General features: G+C 40.3%; 1 protein-coding gene across 1 annotated transcript in view; it reads right to left on the reverse strand.

The window, feature by feature from the left end:
* Nucleotides 1–20,867, reverse strand: part of LOC124615848 (chitin synthase chs-2-like) — a 231,621-nt gene that overhangs the window by 73,516 nt on the left and 137,238 nt on the right. The window contains exon 16 of the mRNA XM_047144001.1: nucleotides 8,436–8,671. Coding sequence (XP_046999957.1) covers nucleotides 8,436–8,671 — 236 coding nt within the window. The remainder of the gene's footprint in view (nucleotides 1–8,435; nucleotides 8,672–20,867) is intronic.

Here is a 20,867-nt window from a genome sequence, read left to right on the forward strand (position 1 = left end):
GATATTCTGCATTGTGGGTGTTGACTGCGCCTGTTAGCAGCATGGATTTCCCACACAACTGCGGGTTCTCACCGGACCTTGAAGCAGGAGCCCCCCTGCAGCATGGTACCCACAACTGGATACCAGGGACCTTTGCTACCACCACACCACCTCCTGACTCACACTGTGACGCCCTGTCTGCTGTTACAACTGAATGTGCCTGCCTCACTGCAGAGCTCACCGATGCCCCGGCCTGCTTAACAACTCAGCACTATGAGTCCACCGACCCCCATGCTAAGAACATACGCCTACAACAGGTGATCGCACCACGTCAACTTACCTGAGACGCACACTCGAGGCAGCAGAGGATGCGGCCACACCACAGGGACAAGATGATGCCAATACCACCGTGGCGAAGATGCAGCAGACACCCTCGCAGTGATGCCTCCTCCCATGGGTCAGTGACATTTTAGCCTCTAGTGTCATGAGTGTTCCAACACCTACCCCCACTGTTGTTGCTCAGGGAATCCTATTGGTGGTTACTAACAGTACTTTTCACTAATTGAACACCACAGGACGCCCATCAGCATGCCATAAAGCTCGATGCCTTAGCACCACAAAACTGCAGCATGCAAAACCGCAGTACAAGAATTGCTAGACTCCAGTATTGTCAGCTCACCCAACAGTAATTGGTGCTCATTGATCCACTTAGTTCCTAAGAAGGATGGCTCATTTCATTTGTGTGGTGATTGCCAACAACTGAATGCCCAGACCATCTTAGATAACTATCTGATACCATACATACAGGATTTCACCCAACAGCTCCATTGTGTGCAGGTTTTCAGTGTGAAACACTGTCAGGAAGCATACCGCCAGATCCCAATGCATAAGAACAACATCCCCAAGACTGCAATAATCACCCCTTTCAGACTCTATGAGTACTGCCACATACCATATGGCATAAAAACGCCACACAGGCATGGCAACATTTTATTGATTCTGTACTATTCTCACTGCTGTACTGTTACACATACCTAGACAATATTCTTATTTCATCAACTATCTCCAAGAAGCATGAACAATATCTGTCAAGAGTCCTTAATTTACTTGCCGAGAATAGCGTTGAGATCAACGATGATAAATAGCAGCTGCGAGCTGCTAGTGTGACATTTCCAGGCTATACTGTCTCTGCAGGAGAGATCCACCCCATGTTGGAATGGGTCGCCTTTTTCTGTGACCTTCCTCTGCTTGAGACTTACTGTGACCTATGCTGTTTCCTAGGCATGATAAACTATTTTTGATGACACATCCTGCGTGCTGTATCCCTGCAAGCACTCTTGACTGATACACTTGCAGGAAAGAATACTTCCGGACTTCGCAAGGTTCTGCGGTGTGACGACATGCAACGAGCGTTCATCAGGTTAAAAACTGCACTAGCGAATGCTGTCACTCCATGCACACGTTCTCCAAAGCTCCAATATCGATCATGGCAGACACGAGTGATGCAACCACTGGCACTGTGCTCCTTCAGCACATCGAGGGTTCTGTGCAACCACTTTGTTTCTTCTCATGAAAGTTGTCTGCCTCACAGTGTAAACAGGTCACTTTCAAATGAGACTGTTTTTTCGTTTATGAAGCAGTTCATCGAGGGTAGATCGGTGACTATATATACCGACCACAAGCTGCTGGCCGATGCAGTGTCTAACCCAACAGATGACCTTCCTCCTTGATGCTTCTGACACATGGACTTAATATGTCAATTCACCACCAATGGGGTGGGCAACATTGTCGCCGACAACATGTTATGAATTGGTATGATCTTGTTCTCTTTGGACTTTGATGAACTAGTGATCCCGCAAAAGACAGACGATGACATACAGCAGTTACTACACAGTGAGTCTACCTTGCTCTCAATTGAGCCCCACCAAATTGCAGGTTCTTCCCTACTTGTCCTCTGTGACATTTCCACAGGCACAGCCCACCCCAAGGTTCTGGCTGTCTTGTGCCATAAGATATTTGCTGCTGTCCATGACCTCACACATCCCAGTATTTGGGCCACCACATGCTGAATAATGAAGTGCTTTGTTATTAGGCACATGGTGCCTAATAACGGAGTCTTTTGTGCAGACAGGGGCTGGCCAGACTGCAAAAACTGGTCCCGTTCATGTGTACCCTGCCAACACTCCAAGGCTGACTGCCATGCATACCCACTCTTGGGCTCGTTTGACATTCCTTCCCATTCAAAGGGTTTTTGCTACATCCTGTCCATCATTGACCACGTTAGTTGGTGGGGCGAGACCATTCTGATCAAGGATATAACAGCCGACTCTGTCGCATGACCCTTTATAGCCTCCCGGACCAAGTGGTTCAGCTGCCTGTCTTCAGTCACAATGGACCAGAGATCACAATTTGAGGTTGTTCTTTTTTCCAAGCTGTATGACCGATGTAGTGCAAAAAAATTATGCACAACAGCCTATCACCTGCAGAGCAACGGGCTGGCTGAGCACTGACACTGTACGTTAAAAGGCGCAATGATGTGCCATGACACGTCTTGGTCAGACACTCTCCCCTGGATCCTCCTTGGCATCTGTATGGCCTACAAAGAGGATTTAGAAATCTCCCTAGCAGATTTATTGTACAGGGTACCTCTCGTCCTTCAGGCGTAATTCATCAAGGACTCTAACACGCATGTGCAGTCCAAACTTCTGACTCTAGTAGAACGCGTCTGACACTTTGCTGTGTAGATAAGCCCTGCGCCAGCAAGGGCACACACAGGCTCTCACATTTTACTGCACAAAGACCTACACATTTGTGACTATGTATTGTTGCGTGATGACACAATGCAACCTGCGCTGTCCCCCCCACTGTACTTGAGCCCACATAAAGTGTTGCGCCACTCACTGCAGAACTTTGGCATTCTGCTCCATGGTAAAAGAGAAACAGCGTCCGTCTTGCATCTCGAACCTGCTTAGTGGCTCAACGAAGATGCAGATTTGGAGGACAACTCCACCCCACCCCGTATTTCATGTGACCCCTCACTCCCAATGCTCCTAATGGGCCGAGCTCTCCTTCCAGCTCCAGTACTGCATTTGACAATAGTGCTTCATGTATTGCACCCAGTTCAGAGGTTGCATATGAAGGATTACCCTCACCTTGCCCCCACCACAGTGATTCCACTGAGCAGCCAATGCCATTTGATGACACCTACATTGTCATCTTCCACGTTGACATGTCATCCTTTCCCATCAAGGATCTCTCTTTGCAGCTACGCGTCGACACACTGTCCGTCCTGCATGCTCCTCCACCCAAACTGGACGATTCAATCGCCCACATCTATGTCTACATCTACATCTACATCTACATCTACGTGATTACTCTGCTATTCACAATAAAGTGCCTGGCAGAGGGTTCAATGAACCATCTTCACGCTGTCTCTCTACCGTTCCACTCTCTAATGGTGCGCAGCAAAAACAAGCACTTAAATTTTTCTGAGCAAACCCTGATTTCTCTTATTTCATCATGATGATCATTTCTCCCTATGCAAGTGGATGCCAACAAATGTTTTGCAATCAGAGGAGAAAACTGGTGATTGAAAGTTCATGTGAAGATCCCATCACAACAAAAAACACCTTTGTTTTAATAATTGGCACTCCGATTCACATATCATGTCCGTGGCATTATCTCTTCTATTTGATGATAATACAAAACGAGCTGCCCTTCTTTGAACTTCTTCAATGTCAGCTGTTAGTCCCAACCATTGTGGATCCCACACCGCACAGCAATACTCCAGAATAGAGCAGACAAGCATGGTGTAAGCAGCCTCTTTAGTAGTCCTGTTGCACCTTCTAAGTGTTCCGCCAATGAATCACAGTCTTTGGTTTGCTCTACCCACAACATTATCTATGTGATCATTCCAATTTAGGTTATTTGTAATTGTAATCCCTAAGTATGTAGTTGAATTTACAGCCTTAAGATTTGAGTGACTTACCATGTAATCGAAATTTAACAGATTTCTTCTAGTACCCATGTGAATAGCTTCACACATCATGCTCCTCTGAGCGTTTGTGATCCCTCCAGACAAGAGGAGACAGCCAACACTGCCTCAATTGACAACAATGGCCCCCTCACTATTTGCATGCCACTCATGGCGCTCCATGCCCCCACACCGTTGGGCTGCCTGATCCCAGTTTCCTGGTTCAGCACTTGCTCTGCCCACCAACGTGGCAACACGATTTCATCATCAACGGTATCTACAATCACAGACCAAGTGCCACACCAACCTACATCACCACCTCTCTCCGTGTTCCCCACTAGGGAGGAGTGGGGTTCGTGGCGGTCTTCGAGCACCAGAATCAATTGTTGACACAACATGCTATCTTTGAACTACCAAAATCTTTGACTTTTTTCAAATGTGTGCCGCCATTGCAGTTTGTTCACTCTTATTCCATCACTTGGCATGTAATAGTATGTTTTGTTCAGTGTTCTTAATAATTCAGTTCAATTTTAGTATCACATAACATGCCTTATACAATCAAAGAATATAGAGTTTACATACAAAGTGGCGTTCAGGTTCTTAAAATGACAATTGTATGACCTGTTCCTCATATTGTCATAAGACGTGTTTCCTGTATTGTTTTCTAATATCCTTGTAGTCAAAAAGTTATAAATATGTCTTTGGCTCCAGATGCCTTCAGCATTTAAGTACTGTCAGTCTTTCATTTCTGGCAGAGAGAGAAAGATTTGTGATGTGAACATGGTATGGGCTGTCAGAAACAAATATTGTCAGAAACTTTGTGGTGCAACTGCTATTTTTGGTGTGAATTTGTGCTGATGAGAGCTGAACAATAAAGAACTGTCATTGTAATTGATGTCATGTTACTAGCAGACTGACTGATGAACTGAGATAATATTGTAAAAGGGGAGTAAGCTAGTTTCAATTACAACTGGCTAATTCATAAGAGAAAAATTAAATCTTCACATTTTTGCATATATGCAATGAATCATTTTATATCGAATAAAGTATTATTATTATTATTATTATTATTATTATTATTATTATTACTACTATTGTCATTATTATTATTAACTGTATTTAAATGCACAACTGGAACAAGTAACAAGAGGCCAAGATGTTAATGGAAAATGACCAGCTCATAAATGAACAAACAAGACTGGTCAAACTGAAATTTGCAGGAACCACAAACTTATAACAAAATCAAATAAAAAAAACTTGGAAACATTATGCATTCATAAAATGTGAATGGCAGCTAGATCATGTCTCCCTGTATAAATTGTACCATCATGAAATCTACAAGCTTGAAGTCCCAAAGATAACATACATGCAGTTTGACTACTACACTGTAAAGATCAAAATAAAATTAACTCCTAGGGTAAAGAATGAACTTCCAAATAAAAATTGGAGAAAATTCTTCCAAACCAAATGAATGAAACATGTCCTACACGAAATCTGGAAAGAGTCTATCAACATCAAATCACTACAAGAATTGATCATCAAATTATAGTTGACAGCAGAAGAACTAGCTCCAATCTCAGGGAGAAACATGATTGGTGGAACGAATGCAGCCAGGTGGTACAGACAAGACACCACGCTTGCATGAACTAACCATCAAGTCCAAACTTCAAGAAAAAATTAATTTAGAGCTAATAAAACACAGGAAGTCCAACTCATAAAATCATTAGATGAACAAAGCAAAAATCCTTAAAAAAAAAAAAAACTAGAAATAATAGATCTAACTTTTTTTTTTAAAAAAGCAATTGCCACATTATTAAAAAAACTTTTGGCAAATATCTTAAAAATATGAATCACCCTAAAAAAATTAAAACTGAGAGTTAAATCAGGAAAGTTGCCACATAGTAAGAAAAGAAGAGATCCTTACAGAGACATTCAACAAATTTTTAAATTGTGATGACCAAACAGAAATATGGACAAATTCATTTTAACCACCCATGGTCTAATAGATACTCAACAGCAATGAGATAAAACTCACAATCAGAAAACTAAAATATTACAAGGCTCTTGGCAAATACCTAATCTGTGCAGAAATCTGGAAAAACAAGGAAAACGTGCAGTCATATATCTCCACCAAAGCTGGTCAAAATATGGGTTGTAAAGAAAATTACAGAGCATTGGACCACAGAAATAATCTCCCCATTACATAAAAAAGGTGATAAAACCAACATAGATAATTACAGGGACTTCCAGACTTTACAAACAATATTTTCTCCTGTACAATTTACAACAAGATCAACAACACTCTGGAAGCACAATTTGGAGAATACTAGGAAGATTTCATCCACACAGCAGCTGCCCATGCCAAATTTTCAGTCTGAAACTAGTAATAGAATGTTACAAATACAGAAATAAACTATTTCCAAACGTGCCTCGTAAGACACAATGGTACAGACTGACTACCATTTCATTCTCAGCCTATCACTGGATGCAGATATGGAAGGTCACATGGACGGCACACCACTCTCCTTGCTGTTGTCTGCCAACAGATATTAGCAGACAGGATGGCCACCTATTCGAGTGCTAGCCAAGCTCAACAGTGCTTAACTTCAGTGATCTGATGGGAACCAATGTTTCCACTGTGGCAAGGTCATTGGACATACAGAACTAAACAACTCCTTATTTCATTCACATACTTCAAAAAAGCATGTGATAATATTCACAGATTCACAATTTTAAAAATCCTCAAAACATACAGTCTTCATCTCAAATTAACAAAAACCGTAAAACTAGCTTTAACCAAGACAAATTCCAAGGTAAAGTTAGGGATACAATTTCAAATGTTTTCACAATAAAAAGTCTTAGACGAGGCAATGGATTGTCTCCACCGCTTTTCAATGTTGCCATCAACTACGTCATGAGGTTTTGACACAAAGAAAATCTGCCTAAAATCAAAATTGGAGCAAAACCCTCAATGAGAACAAACTGTCTGCAGCTTGCTGATCATTTAGCTCTCTTAACTCATGACATCAAAGTAGATCATACCCAGATCTCCAGTCTCACAAAATCAACTTAAAAACAGAATAACAAGTATCCTTTCAGAAAACTGAGATCATGCCCATGAAATTCCTGTGTATAAGAAAAAGCCTTCATAATCAATTAAAAACAGGATAACAAGTATCCTTTCAGAAAACTCAGACCATGCCCATGAAATTCCTGTGTATAAGAAAAAGCCTTCATACGCAATTAAAAAATTTATATAGTTCTACTGTTCAAACACCATAGCTGAATTATGAAGTGTAACTTAAGTGAGAAACAAATGGGGATAAATAGAACCAACAAAATGATAAAGGCTCACTTTCTAGTTGGTCAACATATAATAAGAAATGCTTCTCAATAGACACTAAGTTCCAACAATACAAATCCATAACTCTTCTGGGAGTCACTTATACTCGGGAAACTTTGTTCCACATTAAAAATGAAAGAGGAACTGCTCAGCCCTTCAAAACTAAAAGAAGAATCATCAGAACTTACACAAATAAAAACAGAAGCTCAAAGGAGTCTCCCCACTGAATCTGTCTAACAGGAGACTGACCCAGTCACCAGCATGATGAATAAGAAAAGAGTATTCTTTCTTTCACTTATAGTGAATAAAAAGAAACAGGATTTTACAACAACTTGTGATGAGGAATCTTAGAAAGAAGACAGGAGGGCAATGGATCCAAACATTCAGCAAGATCTTAAAGCAGTTAAACTCCAGAAAACAGATACAGAGGACAATGATAAAATTAGTATTCTTCTTAAGAAAAAAACATTTTCAGCAGAAATGATGCATAGGAGGTCTACAGAGATTTCAGACGAGTTGCAAAAATTACAATCAGAAAGAATGAAATGGTACTGGGCAGATCACCAGAACTGAACAATACAACCTTCAAAGAAGAACTGGATGTGGAACAACTCAGGATCCAATGTGTCCAGTAAAGTTAATAATAACTAAATTTCCACTGGATGACATTGTGCAAATTTGAATGTCATCCAGTGTCAAACCTGTGAAGTTTATTCCACCATATCTGCTGGGAAAGCTTGAAGAGTCACAATAATTAACATGATTGATCAGACAATTTGGAAAAAAATTATTCACCACCGTGTAATGTTTTGAGTGGAGTTCCATATTCTGATTTAAGAAATTCCAAACTAATTTTAGTGTTAGAGTGAATGGTGTTTTTAATTAAATAAATCTGCATTCTTAAACCACATACTAAATAATTATTTTCCTTGGGTGGACACGTAAGTGCGAATTATGAATTTTTAAGCAATGATATTATTATGAATCTATTGGGAAAAAAGTAATAGTAAAAGCCCTTGATTAACATAAATTAAACAGACAACCATTATTGACAGTTAATAGTTAGTGCTGCATAAGTACACTGTTTCATGATACTATCACATTACTTGACTTTTCTAATGTTCATAAAACAGGTCTCACCGTTCAAGGGTCTCCAGTCTCTTTCCAATCGCTTCTAAACTTCCAGAAATCATTAGTAGACGTTCTGTTTCTTCAGAAGGTTTTGGATATGTGCAGCACATGCATTTAAATAAATTAGCCAGAGAAAATTCAATGGAGCCTTTGTTGCTCTTTGTTTTGTCAGTGAACTTTGTCAGGAAGCTAAACATGCCCTTCTTCTTATCTTTTTTCTTTGTTTCTATGGCCACTGCTTGTTCCTACACAAAGATTTCAAAGGTATCACAAGACATAATAATTATGATTATCAATTTTGAAAAAAATGTTTAAGTTGCTAAAGATTCAATATCTGAGTGTACCACACTCATATTCAATACATGTCTTTAGTCATTAATGAATAAAAATCAAATAATATTGAATATTGTCATAACACATTGTTTCAAATTTGAGTGCACTGAATTTGGGCCACATGTAGACAAAAAAACTGTACTGAGGGACATGCTATTACTACCTTCTCAATAAAATGAAGATACAGGTGCCAATCCATCACAAAGAACAACACAGAATCTCTGGGACACTCAACAAAGAATTTTATGTCTTGCAACAGTTTTGTTTCATAATCATTTTAAAAGAATATAGAACTGATTCTTCAGTTTCTCCTGGTGTATTCATTGATCAAACAGCCCATCAGAGTGCCAGACCTTAATGTCAAACAGGCACAATATTACAGTGATCAAATATGTCCCCATTGTCAAGTGCATAGACAAACTGAGCTTCTCAGGGCATGCAGCTGTCTTATTTCCTCACCCACCGCCCCACCCCCTCCCTCCACCCCACCCCCTGTAAGATGTTCCCTCCAAGGTCCGCCCATGAGGGTGCATGTTGGCAGCCAAGAATATGCTTGTATTGGTATATGTGGTAATGTCAATGTAGTTGCTCAGTCCACCTAGTCCCCAGATTATCATGTTTGGTGAGAATCTTCTTGCTAGACGCATTGCTGGTTCCCAAGTTTTGCTGAGATTGTTGCTGCAGTTCCACTTGAAAAGATCATCTCTGGTGCAAATTTTAGTGTCTTCTCTAATGACGCTGTCCCAATATTTGGAAATCTCCACTAAAATCCAGGCACATTCATATTCCGTCACATGATTCTCTGATAAACACTGCTCTGTGACCACCGATCTGTTAGTTTAAGTTAGTGGAGTGTGCCACTGGTATACTTGGAATTTATCTTTGACAGTGTGCAATGTTTGTCCAATATATGTCTTGCCACATTTGCATGGAATCTGATGTACTCCATCCTTTTGCAAACTGAGGTCATCTTTGACACTCACCAGTAATGCCTGTGTCTTTTTGTGGAGGCAAAAGATAGTTCTTATGCGGTGCTTCTTCAGAAAGTGCCCTCCTTTGCTGAAAGCACACCAGTTTGCAGTGTAAAAACTGTGGCTACCTCTTCCTTCATGATTTCTTCCATCTCAAGCAGTTGTACTTTAGTGGCAGGGCAAAGAATATGGTAAATGTGCCTTCATTCTGAGTATCTGTTTTTTTCAGAACACAGTTCTGAGGTGTTCCAGTTCCTGGGGCAGATTCTCTGCATCTGAAATGATGTCTGTCCTGTAAACTAGTGTTTTTAGTACCCTATTGCTCTGTGGAGGGTGGTGGCAGCTATCTGCATGTAAATACAGGTCAGTGTGCATCTTATTCTTCAGTCTCCATAGCAAATTTGATGTTGGGAAGTCAAGCAGTTTGTCCTTCCATGGGGCCAGATGGTGAACACGTCACCCACACAATAGAAAAAGCAGGTGGGTTTCCATTTGGATGCCTTCACGGCCTCTTTTTCAAAGTGAATCATATACAAATTCATAATCCCTGGTGAGAGTTGGCTGCACTTTGCAACTCCCTCCATTCACTCATAGTTTTCTCCATTAAACAGAAAATACTAGGATGTTAGGACAAGCCTGAAAATGTCAGTGATTTTCTTGCCAAATTTATGGCGAGAGGAACCCCGGGAATAATGAAACAATGTCAAAGCTCACTACGATATCAGTTTCTTGATGACCCTCTCTGGTACTTCCAATTCCTTGAGAGGTGCCCTGGTTTTGTCCTCCACTTACTTGATGGGATCAGCACTGATCTTCCTGTAGGAGTCATCATTTAACAAGTTCTGCATCTGTGTAGTCCTTGTGGGAGAAAACAACAGTATCATTGCCTTTGTCAGCAGGAAGACTGTCATTCCTTGACATTATGGCCAGGAGAAGAGCTGATGGCACTCTGGGCCATGGTATGTATTGAAATAAAGCACAAACTAACCTGTATTTGCATACAGATAGTTGCTACCACTCTGTGCCAAGGAATAGGGTATTGAAAACACTAGTACACAGAGTACAAACCATCTCATGTGCAAGGTGTCTGCCTCAGGAATTTGAACACCACAGAACCGTGTGCTGAAAAAACTAATACTAAAATGGCAGATCAGGTGCACTCTTTACCACATCCCTAAACAGAAGAAATCATAGAGGAAGAGATAAGTACAGCCTTTATACCGCACACTGACATGCTATCTGGAAAAATTAGGCGCTTACTGAAAAAGCACTGGATAAGAACTGTCTTTTGCCCAACCAATAAAACGCAGGCATTACTAGGGTGTGTCAAAGATGACCACAGTTTGCAGAAGGCTGGGGTATATCAAATTCCATGACAATGTGGCGAGACATATACTGAACAAGCAGTGCACATCGTCAAAGATCAATGCCGAGAACACCAACAGCACACTCCACTAATGTAATCTAACAAGTTGGCTGCCACCGAGCACTGCCTGCCAGAGAATCATGCTGTGAAATATGAACTTATCTGGAATTTAGTGCAGACTTCCGGATACTGTGACAGTCCCATTAAAGAAGCCATTGAAATTCGAACCAAACACAATCTTATCAATGGCGACTGTGGCTATAATCCCAGTAAGGCTTGGGAACTAGTACTTGAGTCTAATTAAGAAGATGCTCACCAAACATAATGATCTGGTGACCAGGGCAACCAAGCTACTACATCAACACTACCACAGACACTGACATAAGTGTCTCTATGACTCCCGGTGCACATCTTCATGGGCAGATCAGAGAGGGAACAGTTTGCTGTGGGAGGAGATATATGTCATCTGTGTGCCCTAAGGAGCTTAGTTCATCAATGCACCTATTAATGGCGAAATGTCTGACTGCCAAAATATTGTGCCCATTTGACACTAAGGTTCGGCAGTACATCTGTGGACTGTTCGATTACACAGAATTGGTTTTCATTTGGTGTTGTAAATAAATGTGAATATTAAAAACAGAGAAGTGGTAATGAAAATAATAAATTTCCATGAGTAATGCCACTTGAGGTGTACAAAGTCTTTTGAGGTATGAAGAAAGGAAGAACTCCTGTGAGTGTTGGTCAAGGCTGGTGCAGTACAATGCAATTAGGAAAATATTTTATAATATTTTTGGGCAAGGAACAGTTCCCCAAAACTTGGACAAAGCTGTAATATTTTTATTTCACAATAAAAGGGTCAGATAAGACAGAAAAAGCTATTGATCCTTCATCTTCCTTTTTATAGTTCACAAGATATTCACTAAAATTATCACTGAACCCAAATCACTAAATTTATCATGAAGTCCAAAGAATTAACTTAGACTTTAATCAAACGAAGGAGTCATCTGACTTTTAACATAAATCTCAGTGCCTCGGTGTATAAGTTGTAGGCTACAAGGTGTGCAACTTTGCTTCCACCATTTTTTCCCCAACATTTGAGGCTTTAATGAAACAAATTGGTTACACATGTATCATTCAAAGTATTTTCCATCACTGGTCACTACTTTCTCCCATCTTTTGGGGTAGTGTATGAATCCTGCATCAAAAAAATTGTTCATCTTTTGAAGCGATCCACAAATCGATCCACGAATCGATCCGATTTGTGACTTCTTCATGAGATCGGAAGTGTTGGTCAGCCAGACCATGCACCACTGATCTGAATAGGTGATGGACAGAGGGTGCAATGTCTGGATAATAATTCGGGTGGGGTAGGACTTCCCATTTTAATGTTTCCAAGTACGTTTTGACCTCTTATGCAACGTGGGGTCAAACATTTTCACGCTGCTAAATCACTTTATCGTGTCTCTCACTGTATTGCGGCCATTTGTCTTTTAATGCTCTGCTCAAACACATTAATTGCATTCAATAATGAGCACCTGAGATTGTTTCACTGGGTTTTAACACCTCATAGTACACAACGCCGAGCTGGTCCCATCAAATGCATGATCTTGGAGTCGTGAATATTCGGTTTGGCCGTCGACTTGGAAGCATGGCCATGATATCCCCATGATTTTTTGCTTTTAGGGTTATCGTAATGAACCCATTTTTCGTCCCTGGTCACAGTGTGATGCAGAAATCCCTTCTGTTTTTGCCACTGAAGCAACTGTTCACAAACACACAAATGCTGTTCAACGTCTCTTGGTTTCAGCTTACACAGGACCCAAGTTTCTTCTTTCTGAATCATGCCCATAGCCTTGAGACGTTTTGATATGACTTGCTGTGTCACTCCCACCAATCGTGCCAATTCTTCTTGAGTCTGATGCGAGTCTTCACTCAGCAATGTCTCCAATTCTGCATCTTCAAAAGATTCTCTCTTCCACCACTAAGCCGGTCTACGATGTTAAAATCACTGTTCTTGAAGTGTTGAAGCCACTCACAACATGTTCTTTCACTAATAGCATCCTTACCATACGTACTTGAGAGCATTTGATGAGACTCAGCCGCTGTCGCTGTTTTCTTCATACTGAAACAAAACAGTAACACCTCCCACAAATGATGAGAATTTGGCTCGTAAACTGACATTTTCAATCAATAACAACTTTATGATGCAGACACAAATCAACTAATGTTTGAATGAGGTTACGTTGACTGAGCTCCAAGCTAACTGCCTGACATCTGCGATCTGTTTCTTTCGACCGCTACTTACCGTTGCCGTCACCTGTCGGCAAACAGCGGAAGCAAAGTTGTACACCTTTTCTATGTCTGACAGTCTAGGGTTCAATCCCCAGTCACTCCAATGAATTTTTCTGTCACTTCTGGTAATGACTTGGTAATTTGAAAAGCAACAATCCATACTGCAGTTTGCAGTTCATACTAAACTGTGGGACCCCCTAAGGTTGACAGGGGAAATCAAGTTAATGAAAGGCAATGGCATATCAACTCTAATAGGACCATGCTTAATAAAGTACTACAGTGTTCAGACTAATCATTGGCTTGATAACAGATTTACGTTATAGCAAAATGAGCAGGTGCTAGTCATAAACAAAACTCTGGCGTGGAGAAATGCTTACAAATACATATCACATTTGTTAATGGCTGGCACAGGGGGTACTACACAGGTGCCAATGGCTGTAACATGGATTTGTTTGTATACCTTCCCTTCAAAGGAGAAATAGTTGTGAGTTAGGATAAAGCTAGTACCGTGTACGAGCAATGAGATAGTGGGCTTGGACTCTGAAGGACATAGCAAGAGGTAGTGTTCAACAGTAGCAAGACAATGGGCCAGAGAGTTGTTGGTGATAGGGAACTGGCATCAACAGCGATGAGTAGGGGTACAGGAGGTAAAGGGTAGAGCCATGGGCACCTGCACAGAACCCTCCTCTGCCAGCTTGTCCAGGTAACATTCCTTGCATCCCAGAGTCTCAAACGTCTGGTCTGGTTCAGGTTTAACAGTTTCCGCCCCTCTGTCCTACATGCCCTGTCAATACACGTCCCCTCACCCTCTTTGTGCAATGCTCTTTGCCAATGCACCCACTGGCCTTTTTTCCTTTTTCTGCCCCTCTCATTTTTCTCCCCTCCCTCCCCCCTGTAGGCCCTGCATGCAGTGCTGACTGCTCTCCCCACACATGTACCCTGTGGTCCCTCCCTCCCCTACCGCAGTTCCCACACCCGCACTCCACTCTGGATTGCTGCTTGTGTTCAGTGTGATACAATTGCATTCTGGCTAGAGAAGCTGGAGATGCAGTTGTGTGTATGTGAGGTGCATTTGCTTGAGTGTATTTTCTTTCCTGAAGAAGCCTCTGGCCAAAATCTAAACGTATAACAGTTTTTTCCATTGTGTCTGTCTGAAACTCAATGTGTCATCTTAATGGTGAGTAGCAAACCTATCCTTTTCATAATATTGTTGATACTCCTACTTGGACTTTCCATTGTTTGAAATCCAAAATTGACGGAGGAGTCAAACCCCACACCTGTATCACCAAAACAGTCCTAGTGGAAGTTTTCAAATTTTTAAGATGTGGAAATGAAGAAAGACTATGTAGTAATGGGAAATTTTTGAATCACCATCATTGTGGTGATTACAGTATTATTTTGCTTCAGAGAAGAAAACCTTCAACAACAAATAAAAGAACTTAATACAGTGTGCTTGAATGTAGGTCTGTAATTTAATTATATTAAGAATGGAATAATGTGCAATGAACACAGTAAAACAAAAATTTTACAAGTTAATAATGAATTTATACAACCAAGGAGCGATTGTATTTATAGCAGTTGTGGACAACAACTGGTTGGTAAACTAAAGAAATAAACGAATAAAAATTACTCTTTGCACAAGAAGTATGGCTTTAAAAATAAGACTATGAAGTGTTTGAAAAGGAAAGTTTACAATCAATACATATTACTTATTTTGACTTGTGGCACACAGACATGGACATATTCAAAAACTAAGTGCTGCTCAGCAAGCAATGGACAGACACACACTGATAATTACTGGGGGAGAGAGGAAAACAAATGAATGGATCAGGAAACAGACTTGAATGGGAGACTTACTTGTCGTAGTAATGACATTGACATGGAGGTGGACATGACATAGTGCCAGGTGAATGGATGGTAAATGGCCACCTAGAGATAAGGAAAGGCTGAGAGAATGACCTAGTGAAAGACGGGTAGAAAATATTTTCAAATAACATGGATATGGATAGCTGAAGACCACCTTAACACATGGAAAGTCAAGAGAAACAATTTATCTACAAATGGACATCAAATAGCAGATGATAATGATGAAGACAGAAATCAGATGCATGTTATTCTTAAAAAATTAATTAAAAAACAATGTTAGTAGTTACTGGCAGCTAATATATGTAAAAATGGTCAACCAGAGTAATTTTTGTAATGTATTTCTGACTCATTCCTCATGAAGTCTCTACTTCACATTCTTATTTAAGAAAATTAAAAAATATATATACACATATGTAAAACTACTGAACGTGGGAAGGACCTGCTCTATTTTACCCATTCTCGTCACTAGAATAATTCCTTCACTTCCCATCTTAACAACCGTTGCCAGGCCAATGTGCACATCAAAAAGTGACTTAACCAATTCCAGTCTCCCTCCAGTCCTGATTCTTCACCCTTTTACTCTCCTGGTAACCTTCCAGGTACTCCTCATCACCAAACTGGTTTCACCTTCCTTACTTGAATCCCAATACAGTGGACCCAGTAACATCCCTGTGGAATGCACGTTGATTAATGTATTATTCTGTAGAAAAATAATCCCATCATCTGGTTATTAACATGGGTCACTGACTTTGCATTTTTCAAACTATTAAGCTGCAAAATTAAAGATATTTTTCACACTGCTTACAAACCTAACCACTATGATTCCACCCCAAAAGTCCGATACAACCTCCAGCAGCTTCAAAACATCTTTTTTCCACTCCAAAACCTGTCATCTGAATCCATGTCTCTCCACACATTGTCAGTCACACACACACACATGCTTTACCTAACCCCCAAGCTCAACTAAAGGAACTCCACTGTTTTCCCTACTGGTCATTCCATTGTGGTTGGCTACACACTCCTGAGAAAGATTCTTTACCTTTTTTGCCTAGCACCTCCAACTGATTTATCAACAGTCCCCTTCCCTGAGTCAAAATAATAAACACTTATTCCACTAACTCAGCACAATTTCTGGCCCTTTACCACAAGCATCCTTGCTTGTCAATGGGGAAGTTACATTCCTGTACACCATGATGATCCAGCACCCTTATAACCTTGCTGTGATAGTACACTACCTTTCCAGTGTCCTCCTGATACAAAACCCATCACCTCCTTCCTAATCCTTTCCTCCTTCCTAATCCTTTGAGGCAATCATGTTCTTATCCACATAACTATTTCTTCGTTGAAAGTCAAATCTATAAACAAATCCCTTCTACTCCCATAGGCACCTCCATAATTGCCATCCTGTGCTAGTCCAATTATGGAGCACTTGGAGGACTCCTTGTACCCTCTCAGTATCTAAAATCCCTTGTTTGGTTTAGATTCATTGAAGATGTCTTGGTCTGGACCCATGGCATGGCCAATATCAGCTATTTCCTCCAGGATCTCAACATCTGTTGTCAAATCTACTTCACTTGATCCTTGCCAAATCAACAACCTATCTTCCAAGACATTGATGCCAACCTCTCAGATTGCTCCTGTCACCCATAACATAGCAAAGAGTCTCTTTCTTAAAGCACTTACAATCGTAAGCAATACATTTACAGTGAGAAGTAAGAGTTACCCAAATACTGCATGCCAATAACCTTTATGATCATTTACAGATAGGCTATCTTGCCCAGATAATCCAGAAACATTTTCTCATGCTGTCTCTTCCTGTGACACCAAAACACCTGTCATCACTATAAACTAGTCATTGACTAGTACTCTACTTAGCACTTAATATCATCAAACACTGAAAAAGTCAACTACATCCTTCACCAGACCTAGAACTACCTAGCATCACGATTTAAAAAAAGAGAAGTTTCCCACTCAGAATTCTATCATCCTTACCAAAAGTGATACTCTAACTCTCATCCAATCTGAACAGTATTCTAGTCCATCCTTATTCCAAACCTCCTTCAAATACTGCATTCCAAGGGTCATTCTTATGTGGATGACTATTACCCAATCACTTCACAATTGCCATTTTGGGTGGGAGCACTGTGAGCTATTTGTGTACTCTGCTATTCATTGTACTGAAGGACGTGTCTGTCAGCGGTCTAGTCGTGCATTACAAATGCCCTCACACATATTGCCAATGATATGTTAGAAAAACTACTTGTGTGAAATGAGGCATCAGCTTTATTGAATCAACTCAGCAGACTAGAAACAGTATTCATGATGACAGCTTGGAAGGACATACGCCAGAGATTTAATAGTGTAAATCTGAAATTGCAAAGTGTAAATATTGATACTAAAATAATGCACTTGTAGAGTTTATTGCATCTATTCATGGTATGTTCAACTATTATGAAAATAAATCCATGGAGATTGTGACTGACATAGACTATGAATGCACCTATAAAAGATCATGAAAATGCAAACTACACGACGACGAAGAAGCGGACTCTGAAGAAGTTTTTCTGACTGGAAGGGAAAAGTTTGGAGTAGAAACATTTCTCCCAGTGATAATTAATTGAAATGCTCAGCTGCCAACAGGTGTTGTTGATATGCCTTCACGTTGACAGCTGAAAATGTGTGCCCCAACCGGGACTCGAACTCGGGATCTCCTGCTTACATGGAAGACGCTCTGTCCATCTTTTTTTTTTTTTTTTCCTCGTTGCATTGGATTTGGTCATTGTGGACGTACATGACATTGGTTTAAGTTCGTTTCTTGGTCTTTCCACTCAGTTTTTTATCACAGAGGCCAACCAGCTCTCTGACCAAACACGTTGAGCTACCGTGCTGGCGCCCATCTGAGCTATCGAGGACACAGAGGAATGGCGCGACTGCAGGGACTTATTCCTCGCATGCTTCCCGTGAGACCCACATTCTCAACTGTCCACAATCTACATACGTAATGTTCCTAATAGATATAGATAGAAGCTGCACAGTCATCAATGGTATCTGTTCTTTCGGGAGCAGTTACTATCTTCATATAGTTGAAAGGCTACCCGGCCATTGACCTTCATCTGTGTGAATGTGCACAAGTTGCCTGAACTCTTACGGGAATCATCACTTTAGAGGGCAGGGCACGAGTAATGAGTGGATGGGTAAATATCTATTAGGAACATTACTTATGCAGATTGTGGACAGTTGGGAATGTGGGTCTCACGGGAAGCGTGCAAGGAATAAGTCCCTGCAGTTGCGCTACTCATCTCTACATCTGTGTCCTCGGTGGCTCAGATGGATAGAGCATCTGCCATGTAAACAGGAGATCCCGGGTTCGAGTCCTGGTCGGGGCACATATTTTCAGTTGTCCCCATCGAGGTATATCAACAACACCTGCCAGCAGCTGAGGGTTGAAATTAATTATCATTTATTCTAAAGCTGCACAGTCATCAATGATATCTGTTCTTTCGGGAACAGTTACTATCTTCATATATTGCTCCCAGTATCTGACAACTTGTATGCCATATTAGTGAGAAGGAAGGAAAGATATAGAACATTGTTGGACTCCTTCACAGTTTTTAGTGACCTTAAGAACAGTTCCCCTGTTATTGCTGAATTTGCAGCAAAACTTCAAGCGTCATACAGATTTTAGCCGAGCGGTCTAAGGCGCTGCAGTCATGGACTGTCCGGCTGGTCCCGATGGAGGTTCGAGTCCTCCCCTGTGCATGGGTGTGTGTGTTTGTCCTTAGGATAATTTAGGTTAAGTAGTGTGTAAGTTTAGGGACTGATGACCTTAGCAGTTAAGTTCCATAAGATTTCACAGACATTATTATGATACTTATTTAGAGCTGTCCTTCCCTAGTGAATGTGTACGTTTCGCAGAACTTTTGAAATCTTCTGAGATTAGTGATAAACCAGTCAAAATGAGTAAATTTTTATGGAAAGAGAGTTTACAGTCCGTGTTCCGAATGTTGACATTGCATAATTCTATGTATGGCACTTACAAATTTTTCAGCAGAATGCTTGTTTTCGGCGCTTAAAAGACTTAAATCATACCTACGTTCTACGTTGTCTGAGGAGAGATTGAACGCCTTGTCTATTCTTCATGCCGAAGCCTACCTCCTAACTGATAACCCTCTGAACTGTGAAGATATGATCAACGAGTTTTCTGCTGTCAAAGCCAGATGCAAACTTTGCTGGCTGGTGAGTTTGTTTATTTATTAATATTAATTTTGAAATTTTAAGATTACAATGTGATTTTTGTTATAACTCAGAGCACATTCATTGGATTTACAAACTACTTTTTACCTGTTTATTTTACAATTTCTGATGGCAGAATGCGGAACTAAAACTCATTTACATGCAGACATGACTGAAGGCACCCGACAGTACTAAACAATACCTGAATGACCCAGGCCGCTCGGAGCTGTACAGACTCATACTGCTACTGTACTATATTACAACTGATGTATATTCTTGGCGTCTCCTGAAATGTGTATAGTTATTGTAGAAATATATGTTATCGGAGTGTACACTCAGATGAGAAAGTGTTTATAAATAATGTAGTATGGTTCAGTCAATAAATACGTAAAAGCTTTGCTTCTACTATTAGAAAGAGCTATGGCGAGAGCAGTAGCTGCAGTACAAAACTTTTCAGCTCTTACATGGATTAAAGGTATTGTGTACACTTATTATGCAGCATCTAGCTACACAGACCCTAATGCCTTACACGTTAACTACGAGTATTAGATTATAAAACAAATTTGATTTTTCCACACTAGTCTGTGTAAAATTTTTTTTTTTTTTTTTTTTTTTTTTTTTTTTTTTTTTTTTTTTTTTTTTTTTTTCCCCCCCCTGCTACACATTCAAGTTATTAGATTGTAAAACAAGAGTTTAATTTTAATTTTGAACGCATATCTGTAAAAGTACATATTAATTTCAAATGTATGACACGTTCACTTCAATTGTTAGATGGTAACACAACTTTATTTTCATTTTCAATGGTTTCGTGTAAAAGAACATATTAAAAGTGAATGTATAACAAAAATCCATTGTCTCCTACACACTCTGCTGAATTTTTATGCCATAAAAGAAAAATTATTTTCCTCTTGTCTTTCAACAAAATAATGTGTTAACACAGTGCAGTTTTAAGTTTGTTTTATCCGCTGCTGTACACCAAGTAAAGTTCAGAAACAATATTACATTTTGATTGAGTGCGACTAGACCGCTGACAGACACATCCTTCAGAACAATGAATAGCAGAGTACGGAAATAGCTCACAGCACTCCCACCCAAAATGGCAATTGTGAAGCGATTGGGTAATAGTTATTATTTAAATCATGTTTTTTTTTTGGTGGGGGGGAGGGGGGGGGGGTCATATAATATGATCTGCCTAGGGACACAAAATTTTTAAATCTGCCACTGGATTTAGTGAATAATAACTTAGCTGAATTATTCCAATCATTCCTAGTTGCTCAGATCCGGTCAGGGCTCATTCAACTTTGTTCAATCCAAATTGTAATGGAAATGTTGATGAAAGAAAAAATTTCATATGGACACCTGTGTTCCAGGCTCTTTTTA

Source organism: Schistocerca americana, chromosome 5 (genome assembly GCF_021461395.2).
Source record: "Schistocerca americana isolate TAMUIC-IGC-003095 chromosome 5, iqSchAmer2.1, whole genome shotgun sequence".
Lineage (NCBI taxonomy): Eukaryota > Metazoa > Arthropoda > Insecta > Orthoptera > Acrididae > Schistocerca > Schistocerca americana.